The sequence below is a fragment of the Calypte anna genome, chromosome 2, assembly GCF_003957555.1.
Source record: "Calypte anna isolate BGI_N300 chromosome 2, bCalAnn1_v1.p, whole genome shotgun sequence".
Classification (NCBI taxonomy): domain Eukaryota; kingdom Metazoa; phylum Chordata; class Aves; order Apodiformes; family Trochilidae; genus Calypte; species Calypte anna.
This window is the reverse complement of record NC_044245.1, coordinates 59,719,334-59,746,761: the sequence shown is the minus strand read 5'-3', so window position 1 is coordinate 59,746,761 and position 27,428 is coordinate 59,719,334. Positions and strand designations below refer to the sequence as shown.

Here is a 27,428-nt window from a genome sequence, read left to right as displayed (position 1 = left end):
AGTAACCAACTTTAAAATTTAAGAGAATTAAAATGATTTATTTAAGGGAAAAGAACACGCTGATAATGGGTCCCAGGAAGGGGTTAATACTGGGAGAAAAATGCAGGAAAACGTTTTTTATAAAGATGAATTACCTGAGAAAGAGAAAGAGAGAGCTTTAAAGAAAAAGGGAAAAAAAAAAAAGGGAACAGATTATTGATTTTTCACCCTCTGAGGTCCCCCAAGAATCTCACCTACACACCATGCCACTGATGACACCTGGAATAAGTGGAGTGCCTTGATAAAGCAGTGTGATTGAACAGGGAGTCCTGATCATCCAGACATCATGGAGGTGATTACAAACTGGCCAGAGGGCAAAGACTGTGGAATTCCACCAGATGAGACAGTGATCTGTGCCGAGAAAGCCCCTCCCTATAATGAACCTTCACACTATGAGAAGAAGTTTGCTCTCCTCACCAATGGATCCTGGCATCTTGTAGGAAGTCAGCAGAGGTGGAAAGCAGCAGTCTGGAGTCCTACAGGACAAGTCACTCAAGCAACTGAGGGGGATGGTGAATCCAGACAGCTTGCAGAGGTAAAAGCCATCCAGCTGGCCCCGGACATTGCTGAACGGGTAAAGTGGCCAGTGCTTTGCCCCTACACTGACTCATGGATGGCAGCAGACACCTATTGGGAAAAACTGTTAGGATCTATCCTGCTTTGGGCAAAGAAAAACCCATCTGTGGGATTGCCTCTGCTCAAGGTCTGGGACATACCAGGTGGGTTATGCAGGAGGATGGGGAAGCCCTTTTTGTAGCACAGGGGAACTAAACTCTAGCCGAGAACATTTAGTTTCACTTTGTATAGTGTTAATTGTTATATAATAGTAATTAATTGTATTAAGTTTTGTTTTGTTTTGTTTTTTTCCCCTAGGATAATGCACTGGCATCCAAGAGTCTCAGGAAGAGTTTGCAGCATGTGAGGGCATAAACCCCAACAGGCCCTGCACCATCTCTCTTGCCTTGAGAAACTGCAATGATGAGGATCTGCAGCCTGGACTTAACAAAAGTCTTGTTTAAAGACAGGGCATTGGCAGGTGAATGAGAATGGAGAGAAATGGAGTGGAATAAGGGGCAGAATGTCAATGTTTGAACATGAAGAACTAGTGAAGAAGGGCTTTTGGTCTCTGAGAGGGGTGGAACACAGTGGGAGGGGTCTCTTCCCTCCCATACTCTGCCCGTACTCAAAGTATGTCCCCTAGTGCAGTAGGTCTGATTTCTCAGACTTAATTTATATGGTGCATAAAAATTAATTCTTGTAGAACACTCCAAGTGATGGTTACAGTTGGTGAGGATATATATCAAAACACTGTTGAATTTTCTACCTTGGCTTTTCAATAGAATTTAAAATATTCTTCAGGAATGTGCTAGGTTTTTTTTTTCTTAAGCTTGTGTGTATACGATTGAAAACTGAAATAAAGTGCAGTGTCTTACTTGATATTTTCATCTTAGGTTTCAAGCAGAATGCATTCAGATTTTCTGAAAGTATATGAATCAGCCTTTATGGGCTCCATGAGTTAAATGTATAAAAGGCTGTGTATTCTTTGTACCACTACCATACCAAGAAGTTCTTTGTGCTTGGGAGAAGTTTGCTTATATATTTAGCCTATCTGACCCCTAAGCAATGTTGGTTAAACACAACAATCTCTAGCTGCAGCCCTAAGGGTGCTACACAGTCCTTTTAATAGGCCTACAGTCTGCATTCTTTGGGAAAAAGCTTTAAAGAAAAAGCTTCTTCCCAGAAGCAAATATAAATGGTTTTGCTTCTATCCTGTGGTGTCTTCCCATAAATTAAGTTGACTTGTAACCTTTTTGCTGAATGTACACATAAGGCAACACATGACTGGTTACATGAAATGCCTGGATAAAAGCTTTCATTTTTCTTTGAAAAATATGATTCTCCTATATTTTATAGAAAGTCCAGACTTTGAGTTTGCAGCCCTAGTCAAAAATATCTTCCTGAAATTTTAAAATAAGTGGTTGAAGTGACTTCTTTCAGTTCAACTTGTTTGTAACAGTGCATTTTTACTGATTTTCATGCTGAAAGAGAGTACGTTGGTTTTAATTCTTTGTGGCTGTGTGTATGTGACTATCCTTGTGCCAGTGTAATGCTGTTGCATTTTTCCAATAGAGTCTATTTCAGTAAAAGCTTTGGGAAGCAGTTTTTCCAGTTCTGTCTGAAGTAGAAAAAAATTCCTAAGCCATGCTTCATTTACTTTTGTCAATGCAAGTTTTAAGTTCATATTAAAATATGTTGAAAAGCTTTGAAATAATCAGTAATTTGCAAACATCTTCATAAATGGGTTCAGCATGAAGCATCTTGCTTTGACTGTATATTTTGAGATACACAAGTATAACTACAGATTTTACATGAAAATATTAAGAATAAATACAAAAAATCTCCCTAATTAAAAAAGTTCCTGATTTAATAAATAAATAAATAAATAAAGGCACAGGGGCATTTTAAAGGCATGTGGGCGTTTTAAAGGTATGTATCTCTTTGCTTTCTGGCAGATAAATTGATATGACACGAGAAACACAGACAAGAACAGAGCAGATGACCAGCAAAAATAACCCTATTTATCCATCTCTATATTCCTGAGTAAATGGCTGGGTTTTTCCATTGTGGTCCTTTTCAAGTTTGTTTCTTTGCTCTTGGTATATTTGCTTTGCTGCTTTTTCCAGTCACATGACATGTCATGACTGTTTTCTCTGCTTTTTTTCTAATCTTCTATAGACCTGCTAGAGATATTTTATTATAAATACTTCATATATATAATACACACACATAAAACATCAGGAGAGGAAAAAATCCACCCACTTCATTAATTATTGTCATTGTTTGAACAGGAGGAACTAAAGAAGCAGAGGGCTTTTGGACTCTTGAGAGGGGCAGAACACAAAGGGAGGGATCTGTTCCCTCCAATTTTCTGCCATACTCTGTAAAGATTGGGAAGCAGCCCCTATTTTTGTTTCTAGTCACTGCTGCTTTCATTGCTGTTCCTTCATTGCTTCTTTACCACCAGCTCCCCACGTGCTTCTCAGAGCCCATATCTATCAGGATCTCTCTATATATTTGTATATATCTGTATTCTTTGTTACTTTACCCCTTATGTTATTACCTTTGTCCATTGTTCTCTTCTCTAGTATTGCTCTCTCCTCCCCTTCTCTCCTCAGCCCCTGAAGTCCTATCACTGCTGATTTCCCTTTCTTGAATATGTTCATTGCAGAGTCACATCCGTTGTCACTGGTGGCCTCAACATCATCCAGAGGTGATGCTGGACATTTTGGAGGCAGGGGAGCTTTCAGCAGCTTCTTACAGGAGCCATGCCTGGGGACCCTCCCCCTGCTACCAGAAGCAGAACCACATTAACCCAGACCACTCCAGCCCTCACCTCTGCAAATTACATATTCAAGAATTATTATTCCCCAGGGTCCGAAAGACCCTCTCTTTAGATCCTCATACTGGTACCAAAAGTTATGCTGGTCCACTCAAACCATGACATTCTGCTGCTTCTGAGGACTAAGCTTATAGTATATATATAAAAGTATGTAGTATATAGTATATAGTGTTTGCATATATATATATATGTATATAGTATATCAGTTTATGTGCCTAATGCTGGTGTTGGAATTAGTTTTGTTATTTCACAAAATCTGTTTTCATTTCCACCTTAGGGCATCTCTCTTTCTCCTCATTTCCCTTCATGGTTAGGCTGAGGCCGTTGGGTGAGAGAGCAGACTGCTGATGTTTAGCCCTGGATGCAGGCTAAATGAAGACATTACCAGTTTGGCAAAGTATTTTTAGGTTCTAGATGATAGAATGATTTAAAGATAAGAACTACTGAGACACTTCTTTAATTTTTTCCTTAATTTTTTGCCACTTTTAACAGATATTTAACAGATATTTGAAGAGATCAGATCCAAAACCTGCTGTATCTCTGCTTTGCTCCCTTCTATATTAGATTATTATTTTTTTAACCATCTTGGCTGCTATTGTGCTACTGATGAAGAATAACTTTGTCTAAATGTCATAGGAAATAATTGTGTTTGGGCACACAATGGGACTGCTTGGCTTGTTGAAGAAAACACACCTTCCTGTTTTCCTTTTGTTGTGTCAGTGAGCAGCCATGCTCTTCAAAATATTGGTAATTACTGTCATGGTAACAAAGCAAAAGCAAAGTGTGGCAACCAACCTCGCCCTTTTGTTCTCAGCACAAGAACAACTATCAAACAAACCAGTACAGGAGCTTTACAAAACATGGTGGTTGCATTGCAACTTGTAGAAAAAAAGTTTCTCAGATTACCTTAGCAAAATAGTCACGAAAACATGAGGGAGGAAGGAAGGTCAGATGGCAGGGAAATAACATGATTGTGAAGAATGGAGGTAAACTATGAGCAAGAGTTGTACATTTCTCCTATGTTACTTTTTTCTTGGCCTTCTGCAATACAGTTTAATGGTAAGGCACTATTTTCCCCCCCCCCCCCCTGTCTTCTCAGCACCAGCTAACAATGATTTTTAAGAATTCTGAAGATCACTCCATAACATCTAGCTTTAAGGAAGGCAGTTTATACACTGCTGGATACTACAGAACATTTCAATGTAAATTATTGTCACAGGATGATATTCTACTCAGTTGGGGAAAAAAAATAAAGCTTGAGTTTCTTCTTAGACTGCAGATTTATTTCCTGTTCTCATGAAGGCATGCTGACTTTGTCACGTTTGGATTTGATTAGAGGAAGGTAAAAGAAAGAGGTGAAAGAAAGAGGATTGTGATGGGCATTTAATTAGCTCCTAATAGTATTAATTAGATTCTTAATTCACAGAGTTCTGTGTTATGTTTTGTGCTATCTAAAATCTGAGGAAGGACAGAGAGTAGCTTTCAGTTAGCAAGTATTAAAAAAATCTGAAATGTTTTCACCTTTGTTAATATTGAAAATGCCCTCATGGCAATTGAGGGGAAGGTGCAAAATGAACATAGGTCAAATTTGCCCAGGAGAAAGATAAGTTGTGCTGGCTGATGTTTTTCCTCTTCCCTTATGTTACTGATGCTCTTTCCCAAAACCCACACATTAGAAGTCGTATTGTTACTGTCCTAACCAAACTCCTGAGGCAGAGACAATGTAAAAAGGAGAGGTTGTTTATTGCAGGTTTGTGCAAAGCTGAGTGCTTGGTGGACTCCCACAAATCAATCACACCTTCCTCATAATACAGGACTTCTTTTATACATCAAAAATGCAGATTTATCTTATCTTCCAAGTGCATGGATATTATGATCTATATACTTGTCTGGCTAGTCCTTCCCAGTAAACTTAACTACTCATTGTTCTATGCTACCAGTGACACCCATCTCGTGTGGCTATGGACATTTGTATCAAGATAAGTTCAGAAAGCAACCCCTTTTCCTTTCTCATTCTGCCTGTATCTTTGAGCATCAATACAAAACTGTTAGAAGGGGTTGTCATGGCCCAGGCAGGACACAGAGCAAGACACAGACTGAAGATCCTTGTGTTCCAAACTCCTTCTCAGAGAGGAGCTTAGGTGTGGCTGGATCCAACTTTTGTACCAGACCTTGCCCTCCCAGGGAGAGTGACTAAAATGTTACAGTCTGAGGAAATACTTTGCCATCAGAAACCCTTTGATGGGATCAAAGTGAAGCGACATTCAAGGTCTGTATTTTAACTTATTATTTAATTAAAACTATGTAAATAATAACTCATAGAAGTTGATACTTCTGTTATTATATATGCTCAGGCTGAGCAATCACAAAGGCTGATTATTTTGATCACAAAAGTCACAGTACATGTATGTTCAAGCTGAACAACCTGGGAAAGAAATGTGGTAAACCTTGTGTTATTTAATGATTTTAGAAAAGAGAGAGAGAGAGAGAGAGAAAGAACAGGAGAAGAAAAGTTAGTGAGATAGATAACAGAAAGTCACCAACCCTGGATCCAGCACTCCAGCAGCAGCGGGTTGGTGTCAGTGAAGCTCCCAAAGGCTACCGTGCCAGCTCCTCTTCTTACAGGTCTGTTTCACTTAAACAATCATTTCACATTAAGTGTGGCTGTGACACAGAGTTTTACCTCATCTGCAATCTTTTGCCAGATATTCTGCAACATTTTTTTTTTTCTGAACTGTGGATTGTAGTTTTCTACTGAGAAAATCATACTTTCTAGTATGATTCTGACAGGATGCCAGTGGAACAAAGTTATGGCCAGTGGTATGGTAGAGCTGTAAATCAGGAATGCTTGTAGGGAAGCTGTTTTCCCTCTCACTGTTGATACTGTAGACAGGCTTCAGCACTGATTATGTTTACTGCTTTTTCGCCCATTTGTAAAATGGGGGCAAGAAAGGGAATACCAGCAAACACAACAAAAATGTCTTGGTCTCTGACTTTTTTTTCAGCTGGCACTATAGGTCACTCAGTATTTAAGAATCAAGCCAGCTCCCAATAAAAGGCTGTGCTAAAATTCAGAAATACAATTGGTTCATTTAGCAGTTTCTTTCAAACTCCCAAAGTAATGACCCAGGTAATATTTGTATGCAGAATTACTGCATTTTATTGACAATTATGAGATAATACAATAATAACCTTTGAGCTTTATTAACTAAGAAAAAGCCTGCACAATAGTAAATTTTTGGCCTTCTATCAAAATCAGGATACCTCTGTTCACCTTCTCTTTCAAAAAATACTTGTCTGAACACAAGGTGTATAATGATAATGAAATGCTAATACTATGTTTCTTTTATTTTCTCAAACAGCTGTAGTGGCTGTATTCCCACTCATAAAATTTGTACCATTGTCTCATCTCTTGAAAACTGTTTCTAAAAGCTTTAAAGAAGAGTAAAAATTTTACAAGTGAAAAATATCATAAGTAGATTTGAAATAAATTATTTCCATCACCTTTGGGTGGCAAATCTGGTACTGAAGTAGTTGACAAGGGTTGCATATTGCTATCTTCCTACTTTCTTGTAAATTTGCTCAACTATGGATTTTCTTCTCGTAAGCTTTTTTCAATGACACCAGATATGGTACAGTATGTGATGCAAACATCTGAACTTCATCCAGCATGGAAAAAAAAATAGTGATCTTCAGCAGGATATGTGTAGGGATATTACAGCAAGATCTAGAATCATAGAATCATTTAGGTTGGAAAAGACCTTTAAGATCAAGTCCAACTGTTAACCTAACACTTGCAGGTCTACCAGTAAACCATGTCCCTAAGCTAACACATCCACATGTTTTTTAAATACCTCTAGGGATGGTGACTGAAGCACTTCCCTAGGCAGCTTCTTCCAATGCCTGACAACCCTTTCAGAAATAAATTTTTTTCCTAATATTCAATATAAATCACACCTGGGACAACTTGAGGCATTTCCTCTTGTCCCATCACTTGTTACTTGGGAGAAGAGACCAACACCCACTTTGCTAAAACTTCCATTTGGGTAATTATGAAGCGCAATAAGGCCTCATCTTATTCTCCTTTTCTTCAGGCTAAACAACCCCAGTTTCCTTAGCTAATCCTCATGACACTTGTGCTGTAGACCCTTCACCAGCTTTCACTGCTCTTCTTTGGGCATGCTGAGTGGTTGTCCTGTATGTGCCATGTGATGTCAGTCAAGATGATCTGCAACATAAAGTTCCCCAACACTGTTCAGGCCTGTGCCTGTGGGTCTTCTGGTCCTCCTACTGGCCCTTCTTGGAGATGGGTTGACATTTGCTAACCTCCAGTTAACTGGGACTTCCCCAGTTAGCCAGGACTGATCATAAATTATGGAAAATGGCTTGGTAAGCATTTCTGTCAGCTTCCTAAGTACCCTTGGGTGGATCCAATCCAGCCCCCTAGACTTGTGTGTTTCTAAGTGGTACAGCAGGTTGCTAAGCATTTCTTCTTGGATTATGGGCCCTCTGTGATGCCTTCCATAGTTACCAACTGTGTAAGAAAGTTATCTTCCACATTCTAGGAACCTCCTAAACAATTTTCTCTCCGCTGAGCTGTATTTTTAGCAGATATCTGGTACATTGAAAATCCTCACGAGGACAAGAAGGTTCTTTCATTTCCTGTATTTCTCATTTCCTGTATTTGAGAACCATGTGTGACTGTACTTTGACTGTATCTCAACCAAAACTAACTCTTAACCATAGAACTTTTTCATTTTAACTAGCATATTGTCCCTTTCCACAGCCATAGCTCATCCTTGGAGCACCATCAAAGTTCAGAAAACAACATTACATACAAGAGCAGTAGGAGGAATTGAAGTAATCTGAAAAAAAAAGAAAGCAGTTGTATTCCTCCTACACCAGTTACCACTTAATGGACATCTGATCCAAAAAGAGTAACATAAAAATCTGAGTGCAGGTAGTAAGACATAATAGTCAAGTATATTTTTAAGCTTGACTCACAATATGGGGGTCTCTCATTGCTTTTATTTGAGAACCATGTGTTACTGTACTTTGACTAATTAAACTTGTTTTAATAAATTTTCAAGGAGAAATCTCCACCCTTCAGGAGACCCAGACCCTGGAGGCAAAAAAGAAGGAAGGAGAGAAAGGGACAGAAAGGAAGACTTGGCCTTGTTTGAGGAAGACTGGGTGAGAGATCACTTAGGCAAACTGGGCACCCACCAATCCACAGTTCCTGATGGAATGCACCCATAAATAGTGAGGGAGCTGGCAGGTGCTCGAGAACTGAAGAGAGCCAGTGTCACTAGGGTCTTTAAAAAAGGCAAGGAGTACCCAGGACACCTACAGGCCACTCAGCGTTAGCACCGTTTCTTGTAAAGTCATGGAACAACTCGTTCTGAGCATCACCTCCCAGCTTGTAGAGGAAAAGGGTTACAGGAGAGTCAGCATGGATTCACCCCAGGGTAATCATGCTTGAACAATCTGATAGCCTTCTGTGGTGGCATGACTGGGGACATGAGGGGAGAGCAGTGGATGTTGTCTACCTTGACTTTAGCAAGGCTTTTGACTGTCTCCCATAGAATCCCATAGACTGGAAGCTTAAGCAGTGTGGTTTAGAGGAATGGACAGTGGGGTAGATTGAGAATGTGCTGGTTGGCAGAGCTCAGAGAGCTGGGATCTGTGGCACAGAGCCCAGTTGTAGACCTGTAACTAGTGATGTCCCCCAGGAGCCAGTATTGGGTCCTCTTCTGTTCAACATATTCATCAGTGACCTCGATGAATGGACAGTGTACCCTCAGCAAGTTTGCTGTTTCCAAACTGGGAGAAGTGGCTGATAAACCACAAGGCTGTGCTGCCACTCAGCAGGACCTGAACAGGTTGGGTTGGGAGAGAAACAAGGGCAAGTGCAGGTTACTGCAGCTAGGGAGGAATAACCCCAGACACCAGTACAGTTTAGGGGCTGATCTGCTAGAAAGCAGCCCTAGGGAAAAGGGCCTGGGAGTCCTGGTGGACAAGTTAACCATGAACCAACGATGTGTCCTTGTCAACAAGAAGGCCAGTGGTATCCCTGGGTGCATTAAGGTCAAGGGAAGGATGTCCTCCCCCTCTACTCTTCCCCAGGTGAGGCCACACCAGAGCACTGTGTCCAATTCTGGACTCCTCAGTTCAAGAAAGAGAAGGAACTACTGGAAAGAGTCTAGCAAAAGGCTACAAAGATGATCAGGGGACTAGAGCAGCTCTCTTATGAGGAAAGGATGAGAGACCTGGGTCTGTTAAGCACGGAGAAGACAGAGGGGATCTCACCGATGCTTGCATCTAAAGGGCAAGTGCCAGAAGGATGGGGCCAGATTCCTCCCCACGGTGCTCAGTGACAGGACAAAGAGCAACAGGCACAAACTGGAACACAGAAAGAACCATCTAAACATGAGGAAAAACTTCTTTACTGGAAAAGGCTGTCCAGAGAGATCACGGAGTCTCCTCTGGAGCCATTAGGAATCCACCTGGGCCCAACCCTGTGCCACCTGCTCTAGCTGATCCTGCTTTACTGCTCAGGGGAGCTGTACTCGGTGACCTCCAGAGGTTCCTTCCAACCCCTCCCATTCTATGATACAGAGGAGGGGCTGGGAAGAGGCACTGCAGAGAGGGAGGGAGAATTAAAAATCCAGACCACAAATACCTAATTTGAGCGAACACATCATTCTATTAGGACTTTATTAAGACTCTAGTACTGGTTATCTGGCACACTTTTTTGCTGGTTTCTAGAAATTTACTTAAATTTCTTTACAGCTAGATGTGGCACAGTGAAATCTTTTGAAGCAGCACAAAAATTCAGATCAAAACCTCCTAGTATTTCAGACTCAGTAAAGGAGCAAATTTTCTCCTGGTAAGAACGAGGTATCTGCAAACATCAAAAGTGTATTTAATATTTTTAACATTTACAAAATACTGTAAATTCGTAACATCTGTCCAGCTTTCACATCTCAATGGTACAAAATCCCCCAGTTACATCAGTACTGAATTATAAAAGTTTTACTTTAAAATGACTGAAAAGCACACCTTATCCAGTATTTTCTTCCATCCAAATATATACACATACTACATTTTTTTCTTTGTGCTTCAAGACACAAGGGATCACAAAACCATCTTTTTTACTTTTTTAGATCCAAGACAGAATTCTCATAATGACCATTTCAATGCAACTACCAAATATTGTTATTCTCAAGTATTCTCTGGAGTGATTAAAAAAAGATTTTAAAACATGGGGAAACAAAAAATTTCTGCAGATTATTGTAGAATAATGACTACAATTCATGCAGTTCTTTCACTGTTGAAATATAATGTTCCTCCTGGAAGATGCTGAAGTTAAGACCTGAACAGAACTGGCATACAGTTCTACTGGAAATAGTTTATGAATGCTGCCATGATACTGGGAAAACTAATTTTTAGTTTCTCTAGAATACAATTTTAACACATAATTTGTTAGATTTCAGTCAATATTTACATACCAGTAAAGAGCAATCTCCCTCAACAAACAAATTAAAAGAAGGTTTTCAAACATTGCTAACAAAATTATGTAGTAAACAGGTATTTTTCTTCTGTATAATCCAGCAAATAGGATATTTAGGAATCCTCACAGAAAAGAGGACAAATGAAGTTTCTGCCATGGACAAAAACTTTAGAAAAACATAATACAATTAAAATACAAAATATATATAGTACATGTCAAATTAGTTAGTGGGAGCATTAGAAGTTTCTGGAGACTGAAGAAATTCATAGGGATCATGAACTATATCTTGCTGTTCTCCAACACTCAGATGAGTAGGGCTTCCTGCAGAATATGAAAAAAAATCAAAACCTTTAAATGCACAGGAAAATAATGGAGATACATCTATGTATTAGACTTCTATAGCAATTCAGACATTTATATGATATTTAACAAGAAAAAAAAAGATTATTCAGTAAACTAGGCCCTTTTTGAAAAAGCAAGTAATTTTATCCCTCTGAATTAAAAAATCATATTAAATGTAATTGAGTATCATCCAACCAATATCTCCTACTCTCTTAGACATGACACCAAATTTGTAAGTGGTATGTTACCCTATCATCCTGTCTTATCACTGAATTTTACAGTTGACAAGGGATTATTTTAGAATTCTACCTGTTACTTGCTGCATAAAATTGCGCTGAAGTAAAATAAACATTATATACTCCTGAATATTTCTAAGGGCACAAAATGCAAGTGCATATAGGGATTTGCAAGTCAGTATCAATTTACTTCACAATTACTTCAATTCTGTCTAATTAAAAAAATAAGTAACTAAAATTAATGTTGATAATTCCAGAGGTCAAAAGTACATCTTTAGTTACCTTTGCCATGCATATCTAAAAATTGAAACATGATCTTGTAGTCAGTACACTGTTCTATCAGAGTACTTTCATGCAAACATTTAAGTTAAAATGTAAGCTTTAACCAGTTTCAGTCAGAGCTGAAGTACTGCAACTTCAGTGACAGAGGTAACTTTACCAAGATGATGTTGATCTCTCTCAGAGGTATTGGAGAGGGAACTCAAATTGGATGATGGTCGGGATCCCACTCTCTCAGCCTGAGCTTCATGAAGGTCTTGCAGCAACTTAGTTGTTTCATCCAGGTGCAAATGGTTATCATCGTGATCGAGCTCCTTCTTTACTTTCCCTAGGACCACCAGTTACCAACCACAACCCAGAATTAGCAGATGCAGACTGACTCACAAATTACCAAGCCAACATAAAAAAAATTAACACAAGTGTCTATTATACAGAAGACCTCAACCTTGCATTTTCTTTTGCACTTTAAAAGGCAACAGTTGCAGATGTGTTTTCAATTTCAAGACATACACATTGAATCAGGTTTGGAGGACTAAGAAGAACACCATGGGAATAGGCTGAGACTGAACTGGCTCCCAGTATTTAAATAGTTTTAAAAGCTTCATTTATCTTCTTCATATGTTCATGTCCATGAAATGCATGAAATAATGCATTTAGTTTGCAGAAAAAGAGAGGAAGTCAGCAAAAAGTTTAAATATCTAACTTAAAATACAGTTAAAATAGAACATGTAATGTGCCAACATATACTTTTCTTTCACCTGCAGATTTTTAAAGAATATTGCACCTATAGGAGAAATCCATGGAAATATTTTTTTTCTTTAGGTGTTCAATTATCTAGGTTATGTTTTATAAAAGACTGTCTGGTATCTTTCACATTCTGCATCAAAAGTATCTTAAATCACAAAGCAGTATTTTTTTCTTTTTGGTGATAATATTTTTGATACATCTGACCAGCTGAGCAGCCTGCAAAAATAGGAACATTACTTCTTGTAGTATTTAAAGTATACATATCAAAGATACACAAATCAAAGATACTTATCAAAGATAAAATACACAAAGATGTGTATTTTAAACAACATCCTGATACTTCCATATAACTGTCCTATCGAAGCTAGTCTTTGCAACACCTGAAGTTTCTTCTGATTTTTTGTGACATCCCAAATGGTGACATGATTTAGCTTCACCTACTTGCCTATCTTTCAAGTTATTTCAAAAGACAGAATATGAAGCAATGACATTTCTGAGCCAAAGCATCATGCTGATTCTTTAAATCTATGTTACTATGAACACATAAAACCCAAGCAAAACTATCAAAATTGTGAGGTACAAATACATTGGTTTCTTCACTGGTTCAGGAAAGTTAGCTTGGCTAGCACATGGATGTCTAAAAGGAAAAACAGATGAAGGTTTAATTTATCTTCTACCAGCCCTTGACTTTTGCCTACAACAAATGCAGATTTATTACTTTTTAAAAACTTCTTTTTATTCTTGGCAAATCCAGCTTTTTGTCTAAATGGTACAATTAAACAGTAAATGATGGCTCATATATGTAGTAACTTACCTAGTGAATTTAACATGGATATATCAAGAGATACATCAGAATATGACTTCATTGAGAGAAAGTCCAAGTCAGAAGTGCTACTGTCTCCAGCAGATTCTCCAATCTATTAAAATAGAAGGCACAAAGACTACCAGTAGTTATCACTATACAGTAGCTGTCACAATAACTTTTTACAGTAAACTGCATGAATCCATACTCCCAAAAGTGTGCACCACAACATTGAAGACTGGAGCATCCATAACTATGCTGGCTAACCTGCAACTCACAGGCAGCTCAAACAGGGTTCCAGGACAGACCAGTCAGCAAGGGATCCTGCCATTCATCTCTTTATCTCTTTATCTTTCATCTCATTACCCAGGAGTTCTGAGACCAACATTACTGACTCCTCCAGAACACGGTTACCTGTCCATGGCAGAACCATGGCAGGGGAAGAGGCATCATCAGTATCCCCCATAAAGAACCACTCCCGCGTCCCCTTTTTCCTCACCTCCCAAAAGCAGGGGATTTACTGAAATTTTTACCATGTGACTAATAAATAGAAAGCCAGGCCTCCCTATACACAGCATCAGCTGCAGCTGGACTCTCAAGTATTTTTTCCTGTACATGTGGATAATGAAATATGGCCTGCACTACAACAATTTCATTTTTTTCTACACCTGTTACAATACAGCTATGTAATAGGAAAAAAAGGAAGAGGTCAAAGTAACACTCATTAAGCTTAATTTTAACAGAACTCTCTGAGGTTGCCTATTTCAGCAGGAGGAATAATACAGGCAGATACACATGCAACCAATTATTATCTTTTAGAAATATGAAAACGAAACATGGCACTTTCATGAATTAACCTATCACCTGCTACAGAATACAAACTTTTCTACAAAACATAAAGGATATTTATAAAAGTATTAAATTTATTAGTTGCTGTAATGTCAGTCATGTAATTTTTATGTGAAGTGCATTATCTTCTGCTATCACAAACAATTTTTAAGATAAAACCTATACCACTAAAAAATTTGAATATTACCTGTGACATCATATGGTATGTAATACTTTCCCCTACTTTCTAACACATATTACCAATGGGTGTGATAAAACTGATAAATACTACTTTTTTTTTCTGCTTTGACAACAGGTTGAACCTAAAATATTCATCAGCAGTATTTATCAAGTTTCTTTCAGATTCCTAAGAGGTCTTTCATTCTCTGAGATTTAGTTAAGTATACTGAATCTAAGGAAGGAATACAGAACAACAGGACAAAGTCAATAACCAAAACAGAATGAGTGTCAAAGACTTCATTTTAAGTACTGAAAGCTTGTTTTATATACTGTAATTTTAATTTTGTACCTCAGAGTATGCATGTCCTTCCACTAAAACAAATTTAATGTCTCAATACTCATTTTATTTTTTCTTACACACAAAGTCTTTTTACCATAATCTGTTTGGAAGAATCCGGACAGGTATTATGCAACTTGTGTTCTTCTTTTATGAGAACTGGCACAACCTAAAGAATCAAATAATGTTTTAGATCTTGGCACTTCACAGCTTACAGTTACGTTTCCTAGGAATAATCTTAGTTTGTGTAATTTACTGAGGTTATGACCAGATATGAGTACACTATTATGTACTATTATGTTTCATGAACACTATTATGTTTCATGATGTTTGCATAGATCCTTCATGAAAAATTAAAACTAGCTCTTTTCTTATGAGTGAGCAGTCATGTAAACAATGTAAAACTAACCAGGACAGCCTCTTAGGACTAACCAAATAGGCTCTTCTTTATCATATACTCCACTTATCAAGCTTTTCTGTATTATACAGAACAGATGCATATTACATAAAATTAGGTAATTGAAAGCCCAGAGTACATAGCTTTCCCTATTTTAAATTCCAAGACACTTTTGCACAAAAAAACCACCACTCTGTATAGCAGCATAACTTACTTTAACTTCATCCAGTGGTTTTACTGGGATGTTTCGCCTCTGGAAAGAAAGAATATTAAAATTATTTTTATTCATCATAAGAGGTACAATGGTACAATTTAAAGTATATTCAAAATTCACACACAAAATGAGGCTACAGACATCTTTTTCACATATCTGTAGTGCAATTACAATGTAAGCTACTGATTTAAATTTTGTGTTATTTTAAATAATCCTTCAGTCCTCTCTTACACTATTTATTCCGTCCACAAACTGTAATATAAAGTGCAATTTCTTACTCATTACTTCAGTAACTTCCGATTCCAAGTAATTTAAGGTTGCACTTTCAGATATATTCACTCTTACTTAAATGTAGCAGCACAAATTACACATAGAACACTGCAGCACATCATCACTGAAACATATTTTATTGCACACAATCTGTAGATAATCCACATGTCAACTCAATAGCATTTCTAAATTCAAATAGCCACTAACCATTTGAAAGTATTCAGAAGGTATTCAGAAATTCTCATTTGGAACAGTATTTATAGAACAAGGTGGCAAAAAGGGAAAGACACAATTTATTTTAAAGCTAAGTTCAACATGTTGTATACACACATTTCTAGATGTAGAAAAATAGTTAAACCCCAAGATTTTTGAATATCCAAAGTTTTTGAGCTAGCTTTTTATATTTCTTCCTTTTTTTCACATACACTCTTTTTCCAGTAGGAACTGTAAAAAATACCCAGAAAATTCTGAAGGATCCTCTGTATTTTTCATTCTACTGTCTCCTTTTTCCCAAACATCACCCAACTAATCTACTTGAAGTCTAAAGAGATTGGGTATAACCTTACTCCCCCCATATCAGACAGTCCAAATACTTCCCATCCTCTTCCCCACCTCCCTTATTTTTATTCTCAAACAATTCAGAATATCATTATTTTAAATAGCAAATGATTATTCCAAATTAAGAATGGCTTTCAGAGTGAAGATAACATGAAAAAAAAGATTTTGCAGTTTCTGGTAGTATATTTTGACTTGAGAATGCAAACATTCCCATTGCAATTATCAAAAAAAATCTCTTCTCTGACAAAAAAATCTCTTCTCCAGTCTTAGTATGAATCTCCTAGGTAAGTGTTTACGAAGTTAAAAGTTTTTCCTTCTGACACAGTACATGAATTTAAAATTTAACCACTACTGGACAGCAATATTAATCTGCTTTCCAACATATTATTTAAAAATTCCAAATAATTAATCTTTCTACAAGGAACACACCTTTCATTTAAATTATGAAAAAACAAAACAAACAAAAAACAACCAACCAGCCAAAACCATACAAACAAAAACCCAACCAACCAACCAAAAAAAAAATGTAACTGAAGTATTTCAATGTAACTCAGAAGCAGACACATAAGCAACGATATTGCATCAGGGCTGCCTGCTCATCCTTCAGTTGTTTGGTCCCTTCTTCCCCCAGCTATGTTGTGCCTCCCTGCCTCTTCCTTTCTGCAGTCACACAGCACATCATATTAGAGAACTGATCTATCAGGAGAAAATAAAAAAATTACTTCTCTGCTCATTAATTCAGTTTTGAATTTGTCTCACTGACAAATGAATTTGTCTCATCTTGAATTTGTCATGGTTACATGAACAGCTAAGCCTGCACTACTTAAACTGATAGAGGAAAACAAAGCATCTCCTATAACATTAAAAAACAGAAACAGTTCTATTCTTGATTTGATGAACTTGTGACACTTCTGTGAATCAAGGACACACCTGCTTTAGCTGATAAATAGTCTTGGAATGATCTCCACTAGTGATCTGGTCCAGAAGATCATCTACTATTTTCTTGCTGTAATTTCCAGCATCCTTCACAAATTCTTGTAAGCTAGTAGGAATGGAGATAGAAGCATTTCAGAAAAATGTTTCCAACTATGCCACATTACACATGCTTTTTCTGTGTTCTCTTCTCTGCTTCCTCAGAACAGCAATTAAAGACTTCAGGATAGGTTTGGGGGTTTGCTTTGTTTTTTTGTTTGTTTGTTTTAAATACCAGCAAACTTTCATTTTTCAAATTTTCATTTGAACTATCTTTGGTAGTGGGTTAAAACAAAACAAACAAAAAACCTTAGAAAGCCTCTGATTAATTATCTCCCTCCAGGACTGACAATATAATGAAAGTTAGCTTGTTCTCCTTTTCAGATGGCTTGAACTGTTTTGAACTTAAGTGCCTCTTAAATGCAAATACATTTAGCACAGGGAACAAACTTAGAGAGTTACTGAAGTGTGTATGCCAGCAGGGAAACAATATTACTGGCATTGATCAGATGTGGTGGGATGGCTCTATGACTGGACTGAAGGACTGGACTGGATCTTCAGAAAGGACAGGCAGGAGAGAAGATGAACAAGTGTCACCTTATGCATCAATGACCAGCTGGAGTCCATAGAGTTCTGCCTGGGGTTGGATGAGGAGCTGACCAAGAGCTTCTGGGTCAGGATTAAAGGGAGGAAAAGGACAGAGGACCACAGTATCTCTTGGAGGGACAATACAGCAGAGCACAAGCAGTACAGGAGGTTCTAGGATGCATTGATGATAACTTCCTTCTCAAAGTGATTGAGGAAGCACCAAGAAAAGGTGCTATGCCTGACCTTCTTCTTACCAACAAGGACAGGATGCTGGACTGTAACATGAAGCTTAAGGGCAGCCTTGACTGAGTGAACATGAAATGGTAGAATTCAGGATACCTAGGGATATAAGGAGGGTACATTGCAAGCTCAGTACCCTGGACTTCAGAAGAGCAGACTTTGATCTTTCCAGGGATCTGTTTGGTGGGGTACCATGAGATAAAGTCCTGGAGGGGAGAAGGACCCAAGAAAGCTGCTCAGTATTCAAAATCACCTCCTCCAAGCCCAGCAGCAATGTGTCCCAACAAAGAGGTAGGCACACAAGAATGCCAGGAGGCCTGCATGGATGAACAGGGACACACTTATATGTGGGGGAGAAAAAAACACAAAAGCAAAAACAAGTCTACAGAGGATGGTAGCCTGGGAAGGACTGGCAGCCTGGGAAGATTACAAAGTTGTCCAAGCAGCCAGGGACCAGACAGCATTAAAAGTGGCCACACCCCCCCAAGTTGGAGAAAGTGAAGTCAGGGAGTGGGAGAAGGAAGATCTGCCCACAGTAGGACAAGAGCAGGTTTGTGGCTATCTAAAGAATCTGAAGGGGTACAAGACCATGGGATCTGACAAGATCCATCCATGGCTCCTGAGGGAACTGGTGGATGACTGGACTATCCATACTACTTGGAGAAATTGTGGGAGTCTGGTGAAGATCTTGCTGACTGTAAAAGGCGAAACATAACCCTAATTTCCAAATGGAAGCACAAGTACAGGTTGGGTAGAGAACAGATTAAGAATAGCATTGAGGAAAAGGACTTGAATGTGCTGGTTGGTGAGAAGCTCAACATGAGATGACAATGTGCACTAGCAGCCAAAAAACCCAGCCATATTCTGGGCTGCTTCAAAACGAGCACAGACTTATGGTGCAGAGAGGTGAATCTCCCTCTCTTGTGAGACCCCACCTGGAGCACTACCTACATCAACTCCAGGAGCCTAGAACACAAGAAGGACATAAAGCTGTTGAAACAGGTCCAGAGGAAGGATAAGGTTTGAGCAACCTGGTCTACTGGGAGGTGTCCCTGTCCATGCAGGGGCTGGAACTAGATGACTGTTAAGGTCTCTTCCAATTCAAACCATTCTGTGATTATCTGATATGGAATTCATTGAAAAATATAAAGTCCAAATTGCCATGAGAAATTGAGCTTCCTAGTAAGTAAATGCTTACCTTATAGCACACTGTATCCCAGTTTCATCACCATATGCTGAGTACAGGAGTTCCATTTCATCTGATTTCAAATCATGAAATACAGAGTTGTTTTGCATGGAAGGTGCTGTACTAGCACTTGTAAGAAAGGTTACTAGACAGGTAGAAGAAAGAGACAAATGATGAACACAAGTGTAAAAGATTGCTGGTGGGGAAGTGGGCAGGAAAAAAAAAGTTACTTCAACCATATAAAGAAATGCACTTACACTACTAGAAAATAGAAAACTAAGGTAACTACCCACTACCACCAAAAAAATCCAACAACCAACCCCTCCCACCCCCTTTTATATTTTTACTTTTTGCATTAGTTTATTTCACTGGATTCTGACAGTTTCTGGAGAACAGAAAAGATTAAAAATTATTGAAGATGTCAATAATACTAAAAAAAATTTTCAACAATTTATTAAGTCCTTGTCATACAATACAAAAATGCAAGTGACTCAAGGGTTTTCTTTCACAACTCTAAGTGCAATTGCTCACGAAAGAATATTTCCTCCAGAGAAGACAAAGTACCATTAATGGAAAGACCCTACTGTACCTAAAAGACTAGGGCAAAACATTCTAAAATTAAGTTATGTTTAATAAGTTAATTTAATTAAAACTGCATTTGCTTTATATGGAATAATTATATTTTATACAAATAACCAGGAGAACTTTTCATTTGGAATTATGTAAAATCTGAAATTATTTTATATGAAGAAATTGCTCAAACATGTAACCCAAAGCTACAACACATTCTTTGGCACCTACCTTTATTTTTCCGTTCATCTTTAAAGCCCAGTGTAGTGAAGGCAGGTAATAATTTGCTTGACAGTGAACTCAGATCCACTGGGTGAGTCTCTTCCTCTAATAGTTTGATTTAAAACAAGATAATTACTTTTGAAGAAGTATTTCATGTTCAGAATGTATTTATAGAGAACATTTAGATTTTGCTGTTTTTAAAAACTTGTCGTTACCATAAAGACTAAATGTCTTTTAATCTGCATATTTTTTATTAAGAAATAGGTAGTGTACTTCAAGCTCTCAATTAAAAGATTAAATACATGCTGGGTATGTTTCCTCCTCTTATTCACAAGATCTGCAGCTTACTTAGTTTTTTCACTTTCAAAGAATACAGCAGCAGCTGAAAAAGTTTTACTAGCTGATTCATAGACATTCAAGATCCAGCTATTATGAAGTGATAAAAGCAATTTACTGTGTTGACTACATGTTAGTTTATATAGAGAAACTGAGAAACCACAAATAATGTTAAGATAGTTACTATTGTGACCAGAGCAACATTTCTTTCTCAGAACTCAGCAGTTCGGAGAACTGCTTAATTAAAGAGGCTCAATAATCTGGAATATGCTTTCAGACTCAAAAAAAAAAAAAAAAATCCCCAAAACATCTAGGACACTTCCAGTTATTTTAAATTATCTGGATATTATGGAATATAATGGTAACTATGCCCAGCTACTGAAAAACAGAAAACAAGTTTATCCCTAGAACCATGCCAAGATAGAAAAAAACCCCCAAACCAAACCCTCCAATAAAAATCCAGATAGTAGTGTTAACTGTAATATTGAGGTAACTAGTGTTAACTATACAAACAATCAAAAAAGATTCTGGAGTACAGAAATATCAGAAAGCAGCACAGAACTCCACAGCACATTGCTCCCATTAGCATCACAATTTAAATTTTCAATTTTTTAGTGGCATGATTTGAGGTATTATACCATTTTTAATTTTTTTTTTCAGAAATAGGGAAGGCAGATGGTAGCCAAACGCTCTATTTCATTGCAGAAAAATTTACTGCCAAATGAAAAGGAATTTAGATAGTAATAGTTACAGGCTTGTATATCCCTCCCAATCAAAAATTAATAGAAATGTAACTAATCAAAATGGTTCATGCATTCATCAGTGCAACAATATGTAATCTGTGAATAAATTCCAATCTCAAAAGGTGCAGAAATAACAAAGTGATATATCAACATGACATACAGCAGCATCAAGACTATGCCATTTCATTCATTACAAACTTTTAAAACTTCTGCACTTTGAGCTTGAAACTAAACTAGGTAGAAATCATAAGATGACATTAATAATGTATAGTAGTAGCATAAACAAAAACCCAAAGGAAAGATCAAGAAACTAAAGAAAAACAATTAAGGAAAATCTAATTCAGTTAAAATAGAATTTTAGCTGCTAATTAACATTAGGAAGTAAAAAAAAAAAAGTTAAAAAATTATTCTCTGTATTTGCATATAAACTTGTTGCAATGTATAAGCACATGTAAAGATATTTTACATTCTTACTGTAAACAGAGTATCTGAACAGTGAAAATTTTAATGGCAAACATCTTATACTGGAGATAATAAATATAGCTGTTAGAGAAACTGCTCTAAAGATTTTTTTTTTTTACGTTAAAAAAAAAAATCTCATCTATAGTACAGGATCTGTATGTACATTAAGACTTCAAAAACTGCTAGAATATTCAACATTAGAAATGTTTGCTTGAAAGATGACAGCATATACCTTCTGCTTCTGGATCAGATGAATTTACTACACTAAATAATAAAGTTCCATCTCCATTTTTTTTCAGATAACCAATCTGTAAATAGAATCACAGAGATACAGAAGGAATCATTCAAAACCATCCAAACTTAAATAGGACTTGCTTACTTCAATAGAAAACTCTAAAAAGCATTTTTAGCTGTGTTCAGATCCTGCACTTTGGTATTCTCTTTAATGAAAAGAGAATCTTGGGGCATAATTATTTAGTAATTAGACTAGCAAATGCTTCAGAACAGAATATATAGGAATAAATGTTCATATGTCATATATGCTATTCTTTACGCATCTGCCTAAATCAGATCTAAAGTTTGGATCCAAGACAAAAGCAATTCCATTATAATTACTATGAGACCAGGTTTTTTAACTGTCAAGCCTTGAGCACACATTTTTTTAGAAGGAGAACTGTAACTTCTATCTACAGTCTACCTCACTGCTTATTTTCAAATCTAGGCTGAACTGCTTGTTTTAGTGTCTGATTCACAACTTGCTCTAATTAGAAGTACTTTTATGAATACACTATCAAATTCTGCAAGTGGAAGCAGTGCTGTGACAGACCTACCAGAGCACACAAACAAAATCCTAAAAATACAGCCAGAGATGTGAAAGACAACAGAACTCACCCAGGCCTGTAAAGATAGACCTAGAACTGATGCAAAAAGCTAAGCTGATATAAAAACCTGACTACACATAAGTCGTGCAAAGAAAAAAATTCTCAGTAAAGATGGAAAATGAGATTATGCTCTGTATAAAGAAATATTAGTAAATACTTCCAAATAAATCAAACTAAAAATCTCTATTTTGTTAATAGCTGAACTCTTAAGAATGTGTCTGTTACCTAGATTCAGTGGGATCTGCAGTGAGTTGTCTAGATGACCAAAAGACTAGAAAATTAAGAGCTGCACACCTTGAACAATTCTTTTTGGACCACTGCAAAACTAACTGCATCAAGATGAAAGGTCTTTTGAGCAAAGCTAGCAATTAGCAGAAGATTGCTATGGATTTAAAGGGTTTTTAAAAAACAACACTTACTTGGGAGGTTTCAAATAGCCTTCAATCATAGCAAGTCTTCATTTTAATTATCAAGTGAAACAGAAATAAAATGAAGAAAGCAAGCCTTCTCTCACAGTTTTTTGAGGCCTTACTTCCTAATCCAGTTGAGCTAATGGTTATTCTGTTAAAAAGGCCATTATCCAAGGAACAGACATTTAACTTTGAAGACACAACTGCTACCACTAATGATTCAAAACAAATGTTTCTTCTGCAAGTTGTTAAAAAAGGAGGTGAAAAGTGCAGGGTGTAGCAACCTCCTGGTTCTTTTTTGACTGCAGTGGTCCCTACAATATGTGATTGAATGAGAAATGAGGAAGAAGTACACTGGTGGTAATGAGACTCCACATGATGCAAGAGAAACAGAGTGAATGTTCCTCAGCATAGGCCTGCAGTGAATGCCTGTAATGTTCAACCCTAGAATGAAGTAAGGAAAGAATCCACCTTTATCACATAGCTAAGAAAAACACAGCCCATAAGCAGATTGTGCAGAGGAAATTGCACTAGCAGCTTTCCCTTCTGTCTCTTGAAACAGCACAAAACCCCAACACATGTAACTCTCAGGATCACGTTCAAGATGATCAGACCTTTGAGCAGCATTGCCCGTAATTCCAACATGAACAAATTACTGCTATCTTCCCCTAGTCAGTGAAGGATATCTGGCTTTTTTTTTTTTAATCTCACAAGAATGTGCTATAGCTGACAGCTACTACTTGTAGGTACAAAACTACAAGAGGTTCTGGACTTCTCATTGGAAACAGTAATTTACACTTAAAAATTAAGTGTTAGATCACTTAGGCTGGAAGGGGAAATCCTAATAACTCTTCAGTCTGTGTCAAAGTTTGCTTTGGCTGAGCTTGCAAGAATAAGAAGCATCTGATGGCATTTTAATCAAATTCAGTGCTAAGAGGAAGTACTATTCATGGCTGAACAATATTTCATTGTTTTCTACAAATGAATTTCTAAAGATATTCAACACATATTACAACCAATATCAATTTAGGACAATCAATGTCAATTTAGGACACTCCATAATGTGCTCCAGTGGGAACTAAATGTAGACAATAGTCATAATGGTGTTCCACACAGAGCACACCTCCTAGATGTTACTGTCTCAGAGAAGAGAACACTAAAGCCTATTTCTTAAGAGGAAATAAAACATTCAACAGTTACAAAATGGAATTGTAAACATTGCTGTGCAGTAGACCTTGCTGTTGGGCAGATATCGATTGATCCTATCCCGAGCTTCATCTGCTGCATGTTCCACTAGTGCCAGGACATGTTCTTCAGCAGTACTATCTGTCAGGCTGCATGCATTTCCCTCGGGTTCAAACATGCAACTAAGAAAGAGAAGAGGATTAGCTGTAGAAATTAAAAGCTAAACCAAAAGAAAGGTCTGAATTATGGCTCTGATAAACAGAACAGTCAGTCCCACTCCTCTCCCAGGGTCAATCTGTTTCAGCATTTAATTGGAATTATAATCATATTATGAAACTGAAGTTTTGCACCAGAAGCTGAAAACTACCAAACTACTGAACATCAAAAACATAACTGCTTCTGTACCTTGATAAAAATAAAGGAAGTATTATGAAACAGAGATTGGGAGTAAAACTGCATAAATAGAAGGTGAATGCTGTATGTGTCCTCCCACATGCACGAATATGCTATTTTAATTAAATTTAAAGATGTAGAAAAGAAATTACGTGATGAGGGAATGCAGACTCTCTAATCTGAGAAGAAAAAAAAAAATCAAAAACCAAAACAACAAAACAAAAAAAACCCAAATCAACCAAAACACAACTGGCTGTGTTTGTGAGGATTATGCCATTTAGTTGCTCGTAAAAGCTGGACACTGCTCTCAGTCTAACAGGGAGTCCTTCAGCTCCTATTTTTAATGTTGGCAACTAGAATTCCTAATCAGTGTCAATCACATCATCCTTTCTCATGGAACTTACGGAATTTAACACTTATCTTTCAATTTATCCCTTGTCATTAAAACACCAAAACAACAAAACCAAAAGACATCAATATACCAAAAATGGAACAGGACATATCCTAGCTAAGCTAAAATCAGAGAAAGGAGTATTATAAGGGGAAATGTGAAGATATCAGTAGGCTATGGCAGTCTTCATTATATTACATATTTAAAATAAACTTTTTACATCAAAATGTTTCAGGGCATTAAATGGATATTATACCCCAAGGACAAACACCTTAGGTACTGGGTAGAGCATCTCCTCACACCAAATCCATTTCTCTCTCCTGGAGTATCTTCTTCCATTTGCTTAGCTAAGAATTTCTCTCTGTATAGAGATTCAGATCCGATACACAAGAAAGTTTTGCTATTAAAGACAATAAAAAGATCACAGGATCATACTATTATGAGAGACAAATGTGTTAAATGATTTCTGTTTCATTGAAAATTTAAGAAAGGGTACACATAGAAGGAAATTTTTCAATAACTCTCACTTTTTATCACACTTTACAGAATACTTAATGGACAAGAATTTTGTCAGAATTTTCAGAAGGTTACAATATCCTGGACAAAAATTTTCAAGAACTACTTAGGTATTAGAATGTCCAAGTGACAAAGTCACTTTTTAAACTATAGCATAGAGGTCTAAGCTGCTGAACTGTGAAATATGAAGGCAAAAATATCTGCTTTAAGGTTCAGTTCTCTCCCTAAAACTCTTATTGTACATCAAAAAGAGTATCTTTCCTGCTGATGCTAAAATACAAGTGTATAAAAGATAGAGGTAATTAGGAAAAAGCAGTTACATAAGCACTGAAAAGAACAGGAAAATAAATTTATAACACAAATGCTTACAAGGAAACTGGTATCAGAATAAAAATTAAAGATCAGTTATTTTTAACTCCCTGAAATGTATGTCAAGGTATATTAAGATAGATAATATAGACAGCATAGTACTATATTGCTTGGCAGTCTCAATTTCTTGTTCTGTTAGCCATCTCTATTTGAAGATGAGCACACAAAAGGTGCCAAAGTAAGAAGTTACTCCTGTAACAGAGTATTTTTAAAAATTAAACAGAAGAGAAAATCTAGTATTTTGGGCATCATACAAACCAAATATTCACACTTCTTAAAAAAACAAGAAAACAAAAGCCAAAACACCTCCTCCTCAATCAAGTATTGCTTATGAAAAGCTACTATACAATCCCTTAAACAAAGAACAAATTACACTTTGATAATTCTCTATGATAGAGCTACAGATACATGTATGCTGACATTAGAATAGTTACAGACAAATAAATTACTAGGTTTAAAATTTTTTTGAAGACACGTGATGTGGTCCCCTAAATGAATAAAACAAGTACATTAAAATACCACTTCTTCCATCAGGGATTAAGCAGGATTACAGAAATATTGGAAGTGTAACAAAAAATATCTGGCTAATTAGACCTTCAAAGATCATTTTTACAAAAATGAGAGAGCACGAACTTGAAATAACAAGTCAGATGTCATGTTTTGTTTTTTTTTTACTTGGGAGGTTTAAGAAAAAGCCTAAAGAACACATCTACATGATCAGATTATTTAAAATATGACTAGTAATGCTGTTATAATTTAACTTTTATAAAAAATGCCAGTTTGTATAATGCTCTGCAATTTAAATTCAGTATCTCAGTATGTCTATGTAAGAATGCTGAAGCACATAATTAGCTAATAAATAACAGTTTCTACTAGACTCTCCTCATAGAGTAGAAAAATAAATTCCTTTCATTTGATTAAAACATGACTTTGTGACACGGGGGTGCCTACTAATTGGAAGACAGATACTACACTAGCAATGTATTTTACAAAGAATCTTAATAAAGTTTAATTGGGACAATGTAGAATATTACCAGCTGCTCGAGAAATAATCTCCTGTACCTCTGCATCCTGCCAGATAAAACTAAAGTCAAATAAAATTATTTTCTGATCTGCGGCCACTTTGCTCTCCCAGAGAGACCTTGCTCTAAAAATAAAAATAAAAGAAAAGAAAAAACAAAAAAAGAAAAAAAAAAATAATCACAAAAGGTATTTGTGGCTATGTTAAAAATGAAGGAACATTTCAAGTCATCATAAGAAGAAACTACTCATTGCTAAAGATGGATAAAAATAAATAAATACATAAGTAAATAAATATAAACTATAAGTGTTTGAAAGAGTATGCACCCATTCAAAGAATGAATTCACTCATTCTTTGAGATGTTTGCTTCCAGGCTGGGAATCACTGGCTATTGAACTAGTTCTATAAATTAAGTAAATAATTATATTATTAAGTAAATAAAATGTAAGAAAATCTGAGGGACTACAAGAAGAAATGCTAAGGGATTTTTTTCCCCTCAGTTCCTTGCTGCTGCCTAGTATTACAGAGGTGAAGCAGATCAACAAACACGCCCATTAAAACCTTTACCTAATGACTTCTTTATTTTGCTTTTTGGATTTCTTGGTCTCTGCTTGTACAGGAACAACTTCGGGGACAGGTTCCTCAACTGCTGTATCTTCATCACCCAAAAGAGCTGCCTGCTGAGAAAAATCCATGTCCTGCATAAACGACATGCTGCGCTTCAAAGCTAACAGCCGTTCCTAGAATCAGAAAGGACAGAGCGGCAGGGACTTAACCTTTCCCTCATAGCCAAGATGCTAT

The 27,428-nt window shown here is 36.8% G+C and overlaps 1 protein-coding gene across 10 annotated transcripts in view; it reads right to left on the bottom strand.

The window, feature by feature from the left end:
- Positions 1-10,125: 10,125 nt before the first annotated feature.
- Positions 10,126-27,428, bottom strand: part of BRD9 (bromodomain containing 9) — a 29,404-nt gene continuing 12,101 nt past the window's right edge. For 2 of the 10 annotated variants that reach the window (XM_030445929.1, XM_030445938.1), the window contains 12 exons: positions 27,195-27,367; positions 24,993-25,121; positions 23,987-24,119; positions 21,694-21,769; positions 19,930-20,025; positions 19,141-19,273; positions 17,073-17,184; positions 15,315-15,353; positions 14,801-14,872; positions 13,371-13,473; positions 11,970-12,137; positions 10,126-11,273 (listed from right to left, as the gene is read on the bottom strand). In XM_030445929.1, the coding sequence (XP_030301789.1) occupies positions 11,173-11,273; positions 11,970-12,137; positions 13,371-13,473; positions 14,801-14,872; positions 15,315-15,353; positions 17,073-17,184; positions 19,141-19,273; positions 19,930-20,025; positions 21,694-21,769; positions 23,987-24,119; positions 24,993-25,121; positions 27,195-27,367 (1,335 nt within the window). In that variant the 3' untranslated portion in view covers positions 10,126-11,172. The remainder of the gene's footprint in view (positions 11,274-11,969; positions 12,138-13,370; positions 13,474-14,800; positions 14,873-15,314; positions 15,354-17,072; positions 17,185-19,140; positions 19,274-19,929; positions 20,026-21,693; positions 21,770-23,986; positions 24,120-24,992; positions 25,122-27,194; positions 27,368-27,428) is intronic. The other 8 variants (XM_030445930.1, XM_030445931.1, XM_030445932.1 and 5 more) reach the window with 8 other exon arrangements.